Below are 20,717 nucleotides of genomic sequence, written 5' to 3' on the forward strand. Positions count from 1 at the left end.
GCAGTTATAGGTAAAAACACGAATCGGCCTGTTATAGCGCCACCATGAGGCTGATTTGAAAAATGTCAAGTGTCATTTCTTCTTCGGCATAGTGGGAATGTACGTGCAAAATGTAACGGAAATTGCATGCTGTGTTCATGATTTGAGGCATTTTGTTCAAAATGGAGCACTCCTGCAAACTTTGGATGCCATTTTTAGCCAATCAGGATGGAATATGAAAAATCTGAATCTGATCAAGACTATAAAGATACTTTGTACCGATTCGCGTGATGTTTGGACAAAATCTGTAAGAGTAGCCTACTGTCAAAAAATTTGTTTTGCAAAAAGCGGCCTCCTGGTGGCGCTATAACAGGCCCATGTGAAGAATTTGGGGCAGAGGTTCTGAATTGGCGTCCAGGGAGTGTGTCTGCACAGTTTCACTACGATCAAGCCAACGGTGCCAGAGATTAGCTGTCCACAGACGGACGGACGGACGGACGGACAGGGTGCAAAACATACTCTCTCGCCAGGCCGTAATAATCTGTACATTGAAACTATAGGACCTTGGCTCTGTACTTGGTCTGCTTTTTTTCACCAAATGTCTTCACCAAAAATAGCAGTTTATAGGACTTTATTGTGTTATCCTCGCAGAGTTTTAAACTATGTTGATTTTTTTAATTATAAACTAAACAATCAATCAAGCTTTATTCAATCAGGTATTATTCAAGGTTTATTCAAGCTGGTGTCTCCTGTGATACACATGGAGTCACCAGCTGACAGAGAGGACTTTTACCAGGACGGTGTAACGTGTACAGAAGTTAAAACCAACCAGTAAACATTAGAGCAGAAAGCTCATCTGACCTATAAGGAATATTTGATCGACTCCAGTAAAGTTAAAATAAAATGTTTATTTATTCAACATGTTGCAGCCAAACATTTGGGGTTCCTCGTGAGGAAGGTGTAGCTGATACATTTGGCAAAAATAAGCAAATTTTTCCAGCATCGAATGTAACCACATAAAGCCTCTATACTTGACCTGAGTCGGCTCTGTACTTGGTCTGCACTTTTCTTTTTCTCTCTACACTTGAGAGAGAAAAAGAAACCCTAACCCTCCCGATCACGGAATTCACATTTCATTTTCTTTCTGAATGAAGATGAAACGACCAGGGAGGGTTTACCTACAGTAGCACCACAGCAGATTCTAACCCCTAGACCAATGGTTCCCAAACCAGGGGGGTCCCCAAATATTTTTTTTGGAGGGGGTCCCCAGATGATTAGATTAATGTGCAACAATGTTTTCTCACTCAACAGTCAACAAACCAACATACAGTGTATCTGCACACTTCTAAAGTGACCATTTAAGGACTTTTAGTAATAGTAATACAACTTTATTTATATAGCACCTTTCAAAACTGGGTTACAAAGTGCTTTACAAAGAAAACAGCAAAAGAAAACAACACATAAAACAAGGACTTTTAAGACCTTTTCAATACAAAAGTGGCCAAATTGTCAAATATTACGTAAGAAAGAGGCAAATATTGTTAAAAAAAATTGCCGTTCTACAAGCTCACAACGCCTCTCAGTGCAAGGCGTTGTGAGCTTGTAGTTCGGTTGTTTTTTGTGGAACCGAGTCAAACTAAATGTAATTCCTGCTTGCTGAGTGCTTGTCAGGGTGAGGGGTCCCCAGTTCAAACCAAGGGGCTAGCATCAAGGGGCTAGCATCAAGGGGCTAGCACCAAGGGGCTAGCATCAAGGGGCTAGCATCAAGGGGCTAGCATCAAGGGGCTAGCATCCGGCTTGTAAATTGAGGCTATATAGGAAGTGTGACAGTTCATATGAATGGCCTGTAGTCTCACTGTTTCACCCCTGCTGGTTGCAGAAGCAATTAAGCTCCATTCAAGCGGATGGGTTTTTGGCCGAACGTTACACGTTTATTACCTTAATAAACATTGTACAATATTACTCCAAATAAAAGCTGCTCAGTCAAATGTTGTACTTAAGTTAGAGTACTGGGGTACTTGCTTTCAAAATATACTATGTATTCAAAAGTACAAATTACAAAAAATATCAATAACGATGAAAATAGTAGATCTACAAGCTCAAGTAAAGTACAGATACTCCCAAAAATTTACTTAAGTACAGTACTCAAGTAAAAGTACTTTTACTGTTTTTACCCCTGTCTGTATTGTTGAAGGTATGCTTGGTCATTCATGTGGTCCATCCTGGTCGGGAGGGGTCAGAGGTCATTCATGTGGTCCATCCTGGTTGGGAGGGGTCAGAGGTCATTCATGTGGTCCATCCTGGTTGGGAGGGGTCAGAGGTCATTCATGTGGTCCATCCTGGTTGGGAGGGGTCAGAGGTCATTCATGTGGGTCAGAGACTCCAGCTGCAGCCAGAGGCCTCCTTCAGCACGGAGGACCACCTGAGGCAGACGCCGAGCTCCTCCTGAAGCCGCCCCGAGGTCAGGGTTCACGCCCGGGGTCAGGCGGAACCTGAGCAAGGTCAAGGCCACCACGACACGCAGCTCTGCTATGGCAAACTTTTGGCCAATACAGTTCCTATTGAGAAACAGACATGCACACGCACACACACACACACACACACACACACACACACACACACACACACACACACACACACACACACACACACACACACACACACACACACACACACACGCGCACACACACGTGCACACACACACACACACACACACACACACACACACACACACACACACACACACACACACACACACACACACACACACTCATTTTCTTTTATATTGGTAGCCAACCTGTAAATGTTATTTTGTTGCATTGGAATTGCTGAGATTTTATTTAAAGACATCTTTTAGTTTGTTCAAGACAGGATATTTAAATGTTGAATGTTTGTTTACATTAGATTTTGTGCTGCAGATACAAAAAAAGAGAGGTCCTCTGTTACCTATGTTTGCCCATGTCATTTAACTCTTATTTATTGAATCATGTTTACACAGAATATTTGCACTTTATTCATTTGCACATTGTATTTTGTAGTAATGTATGTATGAGTGCGATAGAGATGATGTGCTTTTGTACTTGCTAATTTATGTTGTAGTTTGACGTTATTATATTGGGTAGTTCATGGAGACTTTTAAATATACTTGTGTGGGTTAAAGATATGTATGTATGTATTGTATGTTTATTTATGTGTTTATGGTATGCTCTCTCATTTAGAATACACCCCATACAATGGTATAGTCCAGGCTCATTAGGTCCAGCTGGGTATAAAAGGCTGCCACACTAGAGTCTGTGCTTGGAGTAGAGAGCTTCCAGTGTTTATCAGTTGGTATTGTTATGTTCTGAATAAATATACCATCTGGTTGAACCATGCCTCTGTACTGAATTACAACCGCTAGGTCGGGCATGCTTACAATTACATATAGTTGAAATGGAATAAATCTGTGTTTACCAAACTAACATATTCGACTCGCTTTTAAGTAAATCTTAGTTGTTTATAATGGCATGTGATTATATATCTGATTCATAAGACATAGCACTTGTAGATAATATAACTCAACTGGCTGAAAGGCTCTACAAGTCTTACTGTATGTGTTTTTTTTAGCTGTGATGTTTGTGCTCGAGATAAATTCCCCATTCCTGGCTTGAATGGGTTAATGTTGAAAATGGATGGCGTTTCCCTTTAAGTGACCGTACCTGGGCCCAGTGGAGAAAGGGATGAAGGCGTGGGGATTGCGCCCCCTTGAGTTGGCCGGGTCAAAGCGCAGAGGATCGAACTCCTGAGAGACACAGAGCAGAACACATCATCAATATATATATCTGCCATCATCATCATCATTATGCTCACTATCATCATCATCATCATCATCATCATCATTATGCTCACTATCACTATAGTGGGATATCATCATCATCATCATCATCATCATCATCATCATCATCATCATCATTATCATTATCATCATCATCATCATCATCATCATTATGCTCACTATCACTATAGTGGGATATCTTCATCATCATCATATCTGGGGGTGATGATAGATGCCACCTTATCATGGTCATCTCATATTGATTATATTTGTAAGAGGATACAGCAGCGTATGTACTCCCTACGCCGACTTAGATCGTTTGGTGCTAGCAGTCAGATCTTGTCTCTTTTCTACACGTCTGTTGTTCAAACTGTGATGTTGTACTGTAGCACGGCCTGGTTCAACAGCCTACCAGTGGTATATAAGAACAAACTGTATAGCCAAATTAAGATCTGCGCTAAAATTGTTGGTAGGCCAGTTGAGGCTGTGTTACGTTCCTTTAAAGAAGCCCAGATCAATAGCATGCTTAGACTGGCGAAGAGCATCTCCTCTGACCCCTTACATGTCTTAAATGATGAATATCGGCTGTTGCCCTCCAGGAGGCGTTTTGGAGTCCCAGAATATAAGAAAAACAGGCTAAAGAACTCTTTTGTCTGTTCTGCTTTTAAACCAATATCGGTAAGCCAAGAGGATGTTCTATTGTTCTTGTTTCTGTCTGCTACTGTGATGTGAGTCGTGTAATGTATTGTGTATGTCCTGTCTGTATCTTGAAACAGTGACGTCTTGGACACAAAACAAATTTCAGTGAAAACTGACAATAAAGTTGTATCGTATCGTATCGTATCGTATCGTATCATCATCATCATCATCATCATCATCATCATCATCATCATCATTATGCTCACTATCACTATAGTGGGATATCATCATCATCATCATCATCATCATCATCATCATCATCATTATGCTCACTATCACTATAGTGGGATATCAGATGATTTGGTTCAACATAGTTCACACTCTAGATCAGGGGTTTTCAAATGTTTTCAATTCACAACCATAGACTGTAGAAAAGAGACAAAGCCAGACCTCTGGTTTCTTCAGACCCAAAATGAAGCCGATTGTTCAGGAATTTGAAATCCGCCATCTTTAATATAAGCCAAAGAGCAGGTCGGGAACAGGAACCGGAAAACAATCCCCAAAGAATGCTATTGGTTGGGTAGCTTGTCAATCAAGAGCGGGGGCGGGGAATGAATGCTATTGGTTGTGTAGCTTGTCAATCAAACCATCCCGCCCCTCCTAGAGCATAGTCTATCGTCAATTTTAAAATAAATGGGACCTTAATTTACCAAAACGCATATCATGATGATTGAAAGGAGACTTTAAACTACCATATAGTATTCATGACAATGTTTATTAAGGTAAGAAAATCTAGTCTAAAGTTAAGTAAAAAACCCATCCGCTTACATTGAGAGAATATTCTTTCTGACGGGTAAACCTTCAGGGGTAAAACAGCCAAACTACAGGCCATTCATATGAACTGTCTCTTCCGTATTGGAGTCAATGTAAACATCTCAAGCTGGCCCCTTGTTCACAACCCCCTAAAACTGCCCCCTAAAACAACCTAAAACAACTGCCCCTACCTAAAACAACTGCCCCCTACCTAAAACAACTGCCCCCTACCTAAAACAACCTAAAACAACTGCCCCCTACCTAAAACAACTGCCCCCTACCTAAAACAACTGTCCCCTACCTAAAACAACTGTCCCCTACCTAAAACAACTGCCCCCTACCTAAAACAACTGCCCCTACCTAAAACAACTGCCCCCACAACTGCCCCCTACCTAAAACAACTGCCCCCTACCTAAAACAACTGCCCCTACCTAAAACAACTGCCCCCTACCTAAAACAACCTAAAACAACTGCCCCCTACCTAAAACAACTGTCCCCTACCTAAAACAACTGCCCCCTACCTAAAACAACTGCCCCTACCTAAAACAACTGCCCCCTACCTAAAACAACCTAAAACAACTGCCCCTACCTAAAACAACTGCCCCTACCTAAAACAACTGCCCCCTACCTAAAACAACTGCCCCCTACCTAAACCAACTGCCCCTACCTAAAACAACTGCCCCTTACCTAAAACAACTGCCCCCTACCTAAAACAACTGCCCCCCTACCTAAAACAACTGCCCCCTACCTAAAACAACTGCCCCCTACCTAAAACAACTGCCCCCTACCTAAAACAACTGCCCCCTACCTAAAACAACTGCCCCCTACCTAAAACACTGCCCCCTACCTAAAACAACTGCCCCCTACCTAAAACAACTGCCCCCTACCTAAAACAACTGCCCCCTACCTAAAACAACTGCCCCCTACCTAAAACAACTGCCCCCTACCTAAAACACTGCCCCCTACCTAAAACAACTGCCCCCTACCTAAAACACTGCCCCCTACCTAAAACAACTGCCCCCTACCTAAAACAACCCCCTAAAACTGCTGTCATCAGGTCATTGTTTTATTTGCTGTATTTGTCCTTTCAGTGACTGACTGATGTCTCTAGGGGGCGCTCTAAGTGTGTTGTAAGTTTCCTATTAGGTGTCATTTGTCACATCAGTGTTCTGGTAATCAAGTTCTGTTTGCAACACCTGCTGTGGTTGAGAGGAGAACAGAGTCTTACTGAGGAAGAGGAGGAGAAGAGAAGGAGAGCAGAGTCTGACTGAGGAAGAGGAGGAGAAGAGAAGGAGAACAGAGTCTTACTGAGGGAGAGGAGGAGAAGAGAAGGAGAACAGAGTCTGACTGAGGAAGAGGAGGAGAAGAGAAGGAGAACAGAGTCTCACTGAGGAAGAGGAGGAGAAGAGAAGGAGAACAGAGTCTGACTGAGGAAGAGGAGGAGAAGAGAAGGAGAACAGAGTCTGACTGAGGAAGAGGAGGAGAAGAGAAGGAGAGCAGAGTCTCACTGAGGAAGAGGAGGAGAAGAGAAGGAGAGAAGAGTCTCACTGAGGAAGAGGAGGAGAAGAGAAGGAGAGCAGCAGTCTCACTGACTGAGGAAGAGGAGGAGAAGAGAAGGAGAGCAGAGTCTCACTGAGGAAGAGGAGGAGAAGAGAAGGAGAGCAGCAGTCTCACTGACTGAGGAAGAGGAGGAGAAGAGAAGGAGAGTTGAACAGAAAGAAAGTAAAGTCAGATAAAGAATGTAAAGAAGAGAAAAGGAAAGGTTTTGCAGAAAGGACTGAAGCATCCAGGTTGACCCCCCCCCCCCCCCCTCAGGTTGACCCCCCCCTCAGGTTGACCCCCCCCCCCCTCAGGTTGACCCCCCCCCCCCCTCAGGTTGACCCCCCCCCCTCCCCCCTCAGGCAAAGAGGTCAGTATGTGTTTGAATGTCTTATTGTGAACATCATGAATATTCATGTAAAAGTCAGAATATACAAGTTAATGTTTAGTGTTTTGTCTTGTCTGTCACTTCTACCATGTTTTCAGTGATTAAACATCAGTAAAAAGAACTCTGAGTCTCACATGTGATGAATGGGAGGGACATTTGTATTATTATTAATAAGATAATGGCTGCATCCTTACGTCCTGGCTGGTGCCATTGGATATTTTCACAATGTTCTATATTTCTTTCTGGGTTTGAGAACTACTGCTCTAGACATCATTAAGACGTACAGAAGGCTAATTAAAACAACAAAGCCTTGAGCCGAGAAAGATAACGACAACAGAGTAAAACAATAAAAGTTCTGTACCTTTGGGTTTGTCCAGATCATGGGGTTGTGGTGAGTTCCATAAATACTGACCAGACAGATGGTACCTGGAGAGAGAGGGTTCACACTTAAACCCTGTTAGACACTTAAACCCTGTTAGACACTTAAACCCTGTTAGACACTTAAACCCTGTTAGACACTTAAACCCATTGTGTTGACCAGAGTCCACCAGGCCCAGGGCTCTGTCCTTGGCCCCCCCTCCTTTGCCTTTTTTTTATTTTATTTTGGCCAAATGTTCACCTATTCTGACATGTTCAGAATAAGAACAGTCAGTGTTGAATTAGACTATGATGACTGTTGGGGTCCATTTGGTTCCATTTGAACTCACTCAGAGGTCAATTAACACTCAGGATTTTTACCGTTAATCCAGCTTGTAGTTCCTTGACTGAGAAATGAAAAGAAAAGTGTGTCTTATGCTGTTGTTGCATTTGACCCCTTTTTCTCCCCAATTAAGTCGTTATGCCAATTAACTCCTGTGTGTCGTCCTACTGACTCACCTGCCAGTGAGGAGCCCCCACAGGGAGGACGTAAAGCCTCCCTCCTACTCCTCCCACCCAACACTCCCCGCTGACAGGCTCCGCCCCCAGCCCGTAGGAGTACCTGCAGTGACAAATATCACCTCCTCCTCCTCCCCCGGTTCCCTCCCCCTGAACATCAGCCAATAGTGTTCACATAGAAGCTCCTCCCCCTGAACACCAGCCAATAGTGTTCACATAGAAGCTCCTCCCCCTGAACACCAGCCAATAGTGTTTCCCTCCCCCTGAACACCAGCCAATAGTGTTCAGCTTCTATATGTTCACATAGAAGCTCCACAAAGCCTCACTTATCTGCCAAAAGAAGAGCTTTAGGTCACGACCTGAAGCAGCGACGGTCTAGGAAGTCCTGAGTGGACAGGATTTCCGTTTCCCCCGGAAACGATATTTTTTGACCAATCACAACACTCGTTTCATTCATGGAGGATGTTAACAGATTAGTAAAGCATCAACATCATTTCCTTGGGCAGAACCTCCGCCAAATTCAACCATTTCCGGTTGTCAACTTTCTACCTAGACAACCAACATCGTAACCCTAACCCTAGACAACCAACATCCCAGGTCTTGCCCAGCGCTCAGAGCCGGTGGATTTTGACCCACCAGCCTCCTCCGTGGTGGAGGGCATGCAGGCCCTCAATGCAATGAAAAGTGATATTTAAACAGTGTGTGTACCCTGTGGGACGGTCCTGTCTGGTGATAATATAATGATATGTAAACAGTGTGTGTACCCTGTGGGACGGTCCTGTTGCCGGGCAGACCCATGTCCTGTCTGTACTGTCTGGTCACAGCGCTGATGGGAGAATGCAGTCTGAGGCTCTCTCTGATGCACATAGTGGTGAAAGGAAGGCTGGAGAGGTCGTCCCTACACACGCACGCACGCACGCACGCACGCACGCACGCACGCACGCACGCACGCACGCACACACACACACACACACACACACACACACACACACACACACACACACACACACACACACACACACACACTCAGAGATTGAAAATGATTTAATGTAACCACTTAAACCCTATACTTATTTGACCGGATTCCCAAGGGCTCTCCCTTCCAGGCCCCCTGCTGTTTCTCTGTGTTTCTCACCACTGTATTTCCTGTTCCTGTCGTCCGCTCAACAGCTCAGTGACTTCCTGTCTGCATCTGTCCTGATAATGGGCGTGGCATGCTAGGTTATACAGCATCCAGGAGATGGCGCTGGAGGTTGTATCATGACCTGGACATGGAGAGAGGGAGGTCGTTATGCCTATTCATTCCTCCTTGTGTGTTGACTGACTCACCTGCCAGTAAGGAATAGGGCTTTCACCAACTAGTCGACCAGTCGACTAGTATAACCACTAGTCGACTAGTCGACTAGTATAACCACTAGTCGACTAGTTGACTAGTATAACCACTAGTCGACTAGTCGACTAGTATAACCACTAGTCGACTAGTCGACTAGTATAACCACTAGTCGACTAGTCGACTAGTATAACCACTAGTCGACTAGTATAACCACTAGTCGACTAGTCGACTAGTATAACCACTAGTCGACCTTGTTGGTACTAGTCGAATAGTTGAAAAAAAAATGAAAAAACTATTTGTTTTAATGCCATAGTAATGGCCCATCTTACTATTACTATTATCCTCCGGACTTTATTTTTTATCAAAAGGGGGTCAAAAGTATGCCCAATAAAAGCCTATTATTGGGCAATGGGGATCCTTGGAGACGCTGCTGTGCTGCTGTGCTGCTGTGCCAGAAGCGCTTCCCTTAAAACGCCATAAAAATAAGGGCAGGAGGATAATAATAATAGTAATATAGTAGTAGGATGGCATTAAAACAATGCCCCCCCTAAAAATTATAATAATAATAATAATTGTAATTGTTTCTTTAATGTAAATTTGGACTAGTCGACTACCACTGGGTCAAATTAGTCGACCTGTAAAAATCTCTAGTCGTGAAAGCCCTAGTAAGGAACCCCCGCTGGGAGGAAGTAGAGCTTTCGTCCTACTCCTCCCGCTCAACACTCCTTGCATCTGCAATGACAAATACCCCCCCCCCCCCAGCTTCCCACCCCCGATTCAATGGTCTAATAAAAGGTGATAATGTCCCATTCAATGCACTGATAGCATCCCAATCAGGTGAACACGGGACAGTTGTGTTCATATAGACGCTCAACAAAGCCGGATGCACCATGATGGATTTCAATACCTGACTATTGACTATTGACTATCTTTTTTCACTGACGAAAAGTAAATATAAACTAAGCTATGACGACTAAAACCAAGACTAATTATATTGACAGTTTTGTCAACAAATAAAAACTAGACTTAAATGTTAGTGAGGATCTAGTGGAGAAGAGATCCAGTAGAACTAAAAGACAAGTCATCAGGGTGCACACGGGTGTCACGAAAATAGTTCATCTCTATACAAGCTCACAACGCGACGCAGTGCGACGCGTTGTGAGCTTGTAGATCGGCTATTTTCGGCATGTAGATAAGTGAAAATAATTTTGATGCCATCAAGGCACCGCCAAAAATACATTTTAGTCGACTAAATCAACTGTAGATTTAGTCGACTAAAATAGTATGATATTTATTCGACTAAAACTAGACAAAAACTAAAACATTTCAGAAGACTAAACAGAACTGTACTTTGTACTCAAAAGACTATGACTAAAACTAAATCTAAATTTGCTGTCAAAATCAACACTGATTTGAACCCACATCCTCCGGTGGTGGGCATGTCCAGTCAGATTCATTGTCAGTATTGTGTGTGTGTGTGTGTGTGTGTGTGTGTGTGTGTGTGTGTGTGTGTGTGTGTGTGTGTGTGTGTGTGTGTGTGTGTGTGTGTGTGTGTGTGTGTGTGTGTGTGTGTGTGTGTGTGTGTGTGTGTGTGTGTGTGTGTGTGTTGATGACATTGTCCAGAGAATATTCATTCACTGATCATATTCAGTTCAACATACTGTAACGCCCCGAGGCAGGATGGAACTCATCACCACAGCTCACCAGTCCGGCCGACAGCCCGCGGCTCAGGGCGCTGCACTAAGATGTTTCTCTGCTCTGCTGTGCAAAAACAATGTGCATCTTTATACTGACCTGCAAACATGAAGGTGTCAGCTTCAGCCTGGATCTCTCCATCTGTTAGACCCACACCCTCATCATCCTACAACACACACTACCACACTGTTAGACCCACACCCTCATCATCCTACAACAACACACACTGTTAGACCCACACCCTCATCATCCTACAACAACACACACTGTTAGACCCACACCCTCATCATCCTACAACACACACATGTTAGACACACTGCAACACACACATGTTAGACACACTGCAACACACACATGTTAGACACACTGCAACACACACACTGTTAGACACACTGCAACACACACACTGTTAGACACACTGCAACACACACATGTTAGACACACTGCAACACACACATGTTAGACACACTGCAACACACACATGTTAGACACACTGCAACACACACACTGTTAGACACACTGCAACACACACATGTTAGACACACTGCAACACACACATGTTAGACACACTTGCAACACACACATGTTAGACACACTGCAACACACACTGTTAGACACACTGCAACACACACATGTTAGACACACTGCAACACACACACTGTTAGACACACTGCAACACACACATGTTAGACACACTACAACACACACATGTTAGACACACTGCAACACACACACTGTTAGACACACTGCCAACACACACATGTTAGACACACTACAACACACACATGTTAGACAACACTGCAACACACACACTGCAACACACACACTGTTAGACCCACACCCTCATCATCCTACAACACACACACACACACACACACAACATCTTTGAAGATAGCAGATCTACAAGCTCACAACGCGTCGCATCACGACGCGTTGTGAGCTTGTAGATCGGCTATTTTCAAATGGTCGAAAAGTAACTATAGTTAAAACAACATGAAGGAAGGATAGGAACAAATAAGCTTTGAGCTTCAGCCTTTTTGATCAATCAACATGAACCATGGGGTTATAGTGTGGTACGTTTGGTGTAATTGTTGATGTGGATCAAAATAAACTAATAAACTAAACTAAACTAAAACTAAACATAGGGCTGAAGTAGTTAATGTATGTTTTGTAATAATAATAACTATCTAAGTAACTAGTAAAGCTTTCAAATAATTGTTGTGGAGTAAAAGTATAATATTTGCCTCTGAGATGTAGTGGAGTAGAAGTAAAAGTACTGAAAATTGGAAATACTGCAGTAAACAAAAAAATCTCTAAAAAATTGTACTTAAGTACAGTACTTGAGTAAATGTACTTAGTTACTTTACACCACTGCTCCTATACCTACCTCTGCCATCAGCACTATGTCAATGAAATCCTTCTTTCTGTGCGCTGTCGTTGCAGGCTCCTTCTCTGTCTCCCTCTGGTGGTTGATGATGGCACGGCGCTGCTGGACTATGCCCCTGGTGAACCTGCAGACAAACACTGGTATTAATTTATTCATTTATTCATTTATTCATTTATTCATTTATTCATTTATTTATTCATTTATTCATTTATTCATTTATTCATTTATTCATTCACTCATTCATTCATTCATTCATTCAACCACAAGGACATGATAGGATAGAACAGAGTGTAATACATACAATACAAATACCTGTGTTTTAAACCGTGTACATGTGATAGTATATCATACATGTTTTATCCATGTACATGTGATAGTATATCATACATGTTTTAACCGTGTACATGTGATAGTATATCATACATGTTTTATCCATGTACATGTGATAGTATATCATACATGTTTTAACCGTGTACATGTGATAGTATATCATACATGTTTTAACCGTGTACATGTGATAGTATATCATACATGTTTTACCCGTGTACATGTGATAGTATATCATACATGTTTTATCCATGTACATGTGATAGTATATCATACATGTTTTACACGTGTACATGTGATAGTATATCATACATGTTTTACCCATGTACATGTGATAGTATATCATATATGTTTTTAACCGTGTACATGTGATAGTATATCATACATGTTTTACCCGTGTACATGTGATAGTATATCATATATGTTTTAACCGTGTACATGTGATAGTATATCATACATGTTTTACCCGTGTACATGTGATAGTATATCATACATGTTTTACCCGTGTACAATGTCGGCTGCCTTCCTGAAGCGTTGTCCCTGCTCAGACCTCCAGTAGATCCAGTCCCAGTGATGCAGAATCTCTGGCGCCGGTCGATGATCAGCTCACCAAGCGCCTCTATGGCAGAAACATACTCACAGGAAGACCTGCAGAGAGAGAGAGAGAGAGAGAGAGAGAGAGAGAGAGAGAGAGAGAGAGAGAGAGAGAGAGAGAGAGAGAGAAGGAGAGAGAGAGAGGGAGAGAGAGAGAGAGGGAGAGAGAGAGGGAGAGAGAGAGAGAGAGAGAGAGGAGAGAGAGAGAGAGAGAGAGAGAGAGAGGGAGAGGGAGAGGAGGGAGAGAGAGAGAGAGAGAGAAGAGAGAGAGAGAGAAGGAGAGAGAGAGAGAGAGAGAAGAGAGAGAGAGAAGTAGAGAGAGAAGTGAGAGAGAGAAGTAGAGAGAGAGAGAGAGAGAGAGAGAGAGAGAGAGAGAGAGAGAGAGAGAGAGAGAGAGAGAGAGAATTTTGTACATTAACCACTTCAGCCCTATATTTAGTTTTAGTTTAGTTTAGTTTATTTTGATCCACATCAACAATTACACCAAACGTACCACTCTATAACCCCATGGTTCATGTTGATTGATCAAAAAGGCTGAAGCTCAAAGCTTATTTGTTCCTATCCTTCCTTCATGTTGTTTTTAACTTAGTTACATTTTGACCATTTGAAAATAGCCGATCTACAAGCTCACAACGCGTCGTGATGCGACGCGTTGTGAGCTTGTAGATCTGCTATCTTCAAAAGATGTTGTGTGTTTGTTGTAGGATGATGAGGGTGATGATGAGGCAACAACAGTTGCTGCTGTAGCTGAAGGATATAGAATAGAATAGAATAGACCTTACTCCTGACAGTTGCTGCTGTAGCTGAAGGATAAAGAATAGAATAGAATAGACCTTACTCCTGACAGTTGCTGCTGTAGCTGAAGGATATAGAATAGAATAGAATAGACCTTACTCCTGACAGTTGCTGCTGTAGCTGAAGGATATAGAATAGAATAGAATAGAATAGAATAGAATAGAATAGAATAGAATAGAATAGAATAGAATAGAATAGAATAGACCTTACTCCTGACAGTTGCTGCTGTAGCTGAAGGATAAAGAATAGAATAGAATAGACCTTACTCCTGACAGTTGCTGCTGTAGCTGAAGGATATAGAATAGAATAGAATAGAATAGACCTTACTCCTGACAGTTGCCTGCTGTAGCTGAAGGCACATTTCAGTAAACTGTCCAGAGTCATCAGACCCACATGATGAAACATCTCCATGTTGTTACTGCCTTCTGCCAGCAGGCTGCGCCACTTAGCCTGAGAGAGAGAGAGAGAGAGAGAGAGAGAGAGAGAGAGAGAGAGAGAGAGAGAGAGAGAGAGAGAGAGAGAGAGAGAGAGAGAGAGAAATCTACAAGCTGCTATTCTTTGGTACTTTTGCAAAAATAAAAGAAAGAGAAAAAGGGAAAACTTTTTTTCAAAATAGGGAGGCCAGTTCCACAGTGATGAATGAATTGTGTATTATTGTGACCTGCATGTCACCTACCTGTATGGTTGCAGAAAGGTATACAGTAAGTGATAATCAAAAATCTGATTAATCTGCAAAAAAACATGTGGAGAAAATGATGATAAAAAGAGACCTGCATTTTGAGGTTAAATGTGAAATCTAGGGGGTGGCAGTTACCATTCCCCTGGAAGCCCAAATGACGCCCCCGTAAATTACTACGTAGTCGACACCAGACGATTGGTACATTCTCTGTTTGTCAGTGTTGTGTAAAAGAAACAGCCGACACTGTCTGACCACAGAGGAAGCAAAGTAACACCAACATGCAACTCTCTTATCTCCAAAACCACCCTCTCACTCAATCTGGCTTCATGATCTGATGTACTTCTTAAGCCTAGAAAATTTGTTATTCTCTCTCAGAGGAACTGAAGGCTTTTTTGAGGCATGGAGACCTTTCATTGAATATTTTAATAACCAATCCTTCTCCACAGTGGTGTAAAGTAAATAAGTACATTTACTTTAGTACTGTACTAAAAGAATATTCAACAAGTATCTGATCAACTGATATTTGTCTCTGTGACTTTTCATCACAGGACTATTTCTAACACGCTTTCAGCCAAAGACCAAAAACACAACTTTCACACATGTAGAGCTTTTACAAAGCTTTAGCTACTGGAGCGGGGAAAGGGAAAGGCAAGCTAACAGTGTGTTTGAAAGTGGGATATAGGCTTAGTTAAAGAAACAACACGTTAGTTAAAGAAACAACACGTTAGTTAAAGAAACAACACGTTAGTTAAAGAAACAACACGTTTCCCACGTGTAGAGCTTTTACAAAGCTTTAGCTACTGGAGCGGGGAAAGGGAAAGGCAAGCTAACAGTGTGTTTGAAAGTGGGATATAGGCTTAGTTAAAGAAGCTACTGGAGCGGGGAAAGGGAAAGGCAGGCTAACAGTGTGTTTGAAAGTGGGATATAGGCTTAGTTAAAGGAGAATTTTGGACTAAAGTTTTCTTACCTTTTCTATGACGTTATGATATCTTAGGATGAATGGTACAGTAGAAAAATTTCATAACTCCACCCCTGAGCCGCCACAGCTTAAAAGGTGCGCGGATAGGCCTTAGGTTAGATCACATATTTTAATAGCTTTTTTTTATTATTTTTTTTGAGAGATCTGACGTTCATAGTGACAGAACACTGTCCAAAAAAAAAAAAAAAAAAAAAAAAGAACAGAAGTCTCGCTAGACGAGATTGAAATCTCGAGATTTCAATCTCATCTAGCGAGACTTAGGTTTTTTTTTTTTTTTTTTTCTTTGGTTGCATAGTGTTCTGTCACTATGAACATCAGATCTAAAAAAAAAAAAAAAAAAAAAAAGCTATTAAAATATGTGATCTAACCTAAGGCCTATCCGCGCACCTTTTAAGCTGTAGCGGACCAGGGGTGGAGTTATGATTTTTTTTCACTGTACCATTCATCCTAAGATATCATAACATCATAGAAAAGGTAATAAAACTTTAGTCCAAAATTCCCCTTTAAAGAAACAACAATTATGACGTGTTACATAATGGTTCTGTGTTGTGTGGACTAACCGTTTGAACCGGCAATTATACAACACCATGCATGCAATGTGTGTGTGTGTGTGTGTGTGTGTGTGTGTGTGTGTGTGTGTGTGTGTGTGTGTGTGTGTGTGTGTGTGTGTGTGTGTGTGTGTGTGTGTGTGTGTGTGTGTGTGTGTGTGTGTGTGTGTGTCTTACATGCAGAGTGTTAGTGGAGGTGTTAAACACAGTGATGTAGTTCTTCAGTGTGTGTGTGTGTGTGTGTGTGTGTGTGTGTGTGTGTGTGTGTGTGTGTGTGTGTGTGTGTGTGTGTGTGTGTGTGTGTGTGTGTGTGTGTGTGTGTGTGTGTGTGTCTTACATGCAGAGTGTTAGTGGAGGTGTTAAACACGGTGATGTAGTTCTTCAGAACGTCAAAATGGAACGCCGGCGTTAACAGTCGTCTCCTGCGAGACCACTCCTCTCCGTTGCTTAGCAACAGACTCTGTCCTGGAAGAGGCCATTTAATACGTGTTAGTATCTGTAGAACCAGTGGTTTTCAAACCTTTACATGTCAAGGACCCCCACATTAAAATGTGTTTGTCCCCGTGGACCCCCATCTGAAGATATTTCAAAACATTTAAAAACTATTTCATGCCAGGGACCCTGAACCCCATAGAAGATTTGTCTTGTTGATTGTTGTATATATTTTTCAGAGCTCTTTTGAATTATTTTCAAACAGCCGGTGTATGTAGGGTTAAGGTGATTAAACTGAGTTTGATGTGAACCAAGTTTCTTTGGGACTCCCTGGAACCCCCTCAAGGACCCCTGGGGGTCCCCGGACCCCACTTTGAGAACCACTGACATAGGCTACCAAAGACTGAAGAATGTCTCTATTCCAAAATACACAGGATTCATTAAGAGGAATCAAATGTTACCATTCTATATCAAATGAAAAAATAAGTGGTTGAGTCTATTTTCATTCTCCTTAATTAAAGTTAATAAAACATTCAGGACACAAAATGTTGTAAAATTTGCAACAACAAAAAAAGTTGCAATAGAGTATTATGACCTTTCAACTTCACACCAAGTATTGTTTGTTGACGTACGTTGTCAACCACAGTTTTACATCCTCTAGCATTTACTTATTATCTTGTAATCTGCACTTCCTGCCTGGTGACTATATGCTACTGTAGATGTTTCTTTAGACAGAGGCTAGGCATGTTGTTTATTTGTTATCTAGTTACAGACTAATATACTTGTTCTCTTGGTAACTCTGGCAACATAGCTTGCAGATTTGCTATTTTTTTTAAATGTAAAGATTTTGGAAATAGTTGTAATTGCTTTAAAACTAAATCACCTTCACATTCATGCCACAAATATGGATCCCATTTAAAAAGTCTTATTTCTTTTAAAACTCATCTCATTTTGCCATGAAAATGTGACATGATGAACATGGCAGTGAGAGAGTGATGCACTTTTATAGATTTACAGCAAACTATGTGTCCCCCAGGGCTCTGTAATAGGTATGCTAGTGATTCTCTCTATGTTGTGCCACACGTTTCCTGGTCCCGCCCCTGCAGACATATAAGGGCGGGGCGTCTCCCTCAGCCAGCAGCCAGCTCAGGTGTGTCTGGTCCCAATCAGCCCGGTTGCTCCAAATCACCATCAACAGGAGCTGGACAATATAAGCTGCTGAGAACCAACGCCCGACACTGTAATATTAACCACTGTGGTCAGTGTTGCCCTCTGTTAGAAGTCAGTTTACACTGTAAACTTTACAGTGTTCCAGAGTGTTCTCTTAGATACTTTTTATTTGACGCTAACCCTGTTCTCTGTTTTGTTCCAGGCTCCCTCCTCCTCAAACCCAGTGTCTCCCGTCTCCACCCACGCTCCACCAGCGCTCAACTTCCTCACTCCTTGGATTCCAAAACCCTCTCACCTCCCCAGGACTTTCCCTCCCACCGTAACGTTATTATTTAATACAATTCCTTTTACCCCCTATTCCTGTCTCAGTGTCTTTGCCTTTGGGGTCCCCGGCACATTTGGCTACGCAGCACCGGTCGAACGTAACACTCTAGTTACCACCATATGTCTTCTTCCAAAAAGTAGCCGATCTACAAGCTCACATTGCGGTGAAAAACTAGAGATTGTCTGTTTTCGGTGAATGTTTGCCCCCACAAGGGTTCCTGTGATGAACTCACCGAGCCATGGACGCAGGAAGCCATAAAACAACTCGTCTTTCACAGTGATGGAGGCTGAGTGAAAGAAGAGAAATAACATTTATTCATTTTATTCCAAGATGTGACTCTGCAGTGACTTTATGTCACTGCACTGAATGGGACATTATCATGTTTAATCAGACTGTGTGTTCGTGTGCATGTGCGTGTGCACGTGCGTGCGTGCGTGCGTGCGTGCGTCTACCTGAGGCCATCAGCAGGGCTTTGGTGAAGTCAGGATGGAACACGCGGACCATGTGGTAGAACGGACCCAGGAACCAGGAGCAGGAGTGTCTGTACGTCTCTACCAGAGAGTCCACCTCCTGGAGACCCTCCTCTGTGTTCTTCATCTGACACACACACACACACACACACACACACACACACACACACACACACACACACACACACACACAGACACAGACACAGACACAGACACAGACACAGACACAGACACACACACACACACACACACACACACACACACACACACACACACACACACACACACACACACACACACACACTAGACAGTGTCAATAAGTACATGTAAGGACAGAGTTGCAACAGAATCCTGTTCCTCATGTTCTGTGGAAACAGCCTGTCAGTCATGTGTCATAACTCTTCATGGTGATACTGTAAATGCGGGTAAATTGCAGATCACCGGTCGAGTCATTTGGTGTGGAAATTGTGTGTGTGTGTGTGTGTGTGTGTGTGTGTGTGTGTGTGTGTGTGTGTGTGTGTGTGTGTGTGTGTGTGTGTGTGTGTGTGTGTGTGTGTGTGTGTGTGTGTGTGTGTGTGTGTGTGTGTGTGTGTGTGTGTGTGTGTGTGTGTGTGTGCGCGAGCGTGTGTGTGTGTCACGAACTAACTACCTTTGTGCAAAGGTCCACCTTTGGTCGAAAACCTTTTTTGCTCGTTAAGCGAAGTTGAGCCCAGCTGCGGTCAACTTACAGTACTACCCGGCAGTGGCTCAGGGGTAGAGTGGCCGGGTAGAGTGAAATGGAATACCACAAGGTTCCCAGTTCGATCCCGGGCTGGGGTGCTCCCCTAGAGTTAGTGTCAAAGTGTCCTTGAGCAAGACGCTGAACCCCTAATAGCTCCCGATGAGCAGGTTGGTGCCTTGCATGGTTTCCTCCGCCATCGGTGTATGAATGTGTGTGTGAGTGGGTTAATGGCACAATCAATGTAAAGCACTTCGGATAGAAGCGCTTTACAAATACACCATTTACCATTTTACCACCTTCATTTATCCCCCCCTCCCCCCGGTTCTGGGGGCTTGCTCTCCACTCTGTTTTGGTGCCCAGATTTCCCTAGTGCCCACGATGTTTTGGTGCCCACTTTTCTGGTGCGTGTGTGTGTGTTTGTGTGTGTGTGTGTGTGTGTGTGTGTGTGTGTGTGTGTGTGTGTGTGTGTGTGTGTGTGTGTGTGTGTGTGTGTGTGTGTGTGTGTGTGTGTGTGTGTGTGTGTGTGTGTGTGTGTGTGTGTGTGTGTGTGTGTGTGTGTGTGTGCTACCTGTCCCAGGTGTCCCAGCAGCCAGGACGTTGTGGGAGGCGTGCTGAAACAGGACAGCCTGTGGATGAACCAGGCGTGACGGGCCAGCAGACGGGCCGTACAGAGGACCAGCGCACACAGCAGCCCCCCCGCCATCACACTGAGGACCTGGGAGAGGACAGTCTGCAGGAGGAAGAGGAAACCACCAAACTCTCCTAAGAGATCCTTGACCTTCATGAGGTGGAGGAGGGGGGGGGGAGTGTAAAGTAACTAAGTACATTTACTCAAGTACTGTAGCTACTTAAGTACAATTTTGAGGTACTTTTACTTCACTGGAGTACAGTTTAGGCATTTAGCGGACCCTCTTAATCCAGAGCGATTTACAGTAAGCAAGGACACAAGATAATACATCATAATACATCATAATACATCAATAATACATAGAAATAGTAATCTAACAATAAAGTAATATATGTAAACAGGAGTATTTCCAATTGTCTATACTTTTACTTCTACTACTTTTACTCCACTACAATTATTTGAAAACTTTAGTTACTACAGTAGTTACTTTGCAAGATATACTGTACATTATGATATAAGTAACCACTTTAAACCCTATTTTATACCCTTGGCGAACCCTATTAAACCCAATCATAACCCTTCACTC

At 42.8% G+C, this 20,717-nt stretch overlaps 1 protein-coding gene across 1 annotated transcript; it reads right to left on the reverse strand.

Moving 5' to 3' along the window:
* Positions 1-913: 913 nt before the first annotated feature.
* On the reverse strand, positions 914-20,293 carry cyp4f3 (cytochrome P450, family 4, subfamily F, polypeptide 3). The gene is given in 15 exon segments (XM_080456510.1): positions 914-2,537; positions 3,678-3,760; positions 7,534-7,598; positions 8,813-8,946; positions 9,184-9,313; positions 11,176-11,242; positions 12,464-12,587; positions 13,293-13,375; positions 13,378-13,438; positions 14,507-14,520; positions 14,522-14,629; positions 16,723-16,850; positions 18,545-18,598; positions 18,765-18,909; positions 20,072-20,293. Coding segments are annotated over 15 exon segments (1,617 nt in total). The 5' UTR covers positions 20,288-20,293; the 3' UTR covers positions 914-2,332.
* Positions 20,294-20,717: the final 424 nt, after the last annotated feature.

This window comes from Gymnoscopelus braueri, assembly GCF_963280865.1.
Source record: "Gymnoscopelus braueri genome assembly, chromosome: 18".
Taxonomy (NCBI): Eukaryota; Metazoa; Chordata; class Actinopteri; order Myctophiformes; family Myctophidae; genus Gymnoscopelus; species Gymnoscopelus braueri.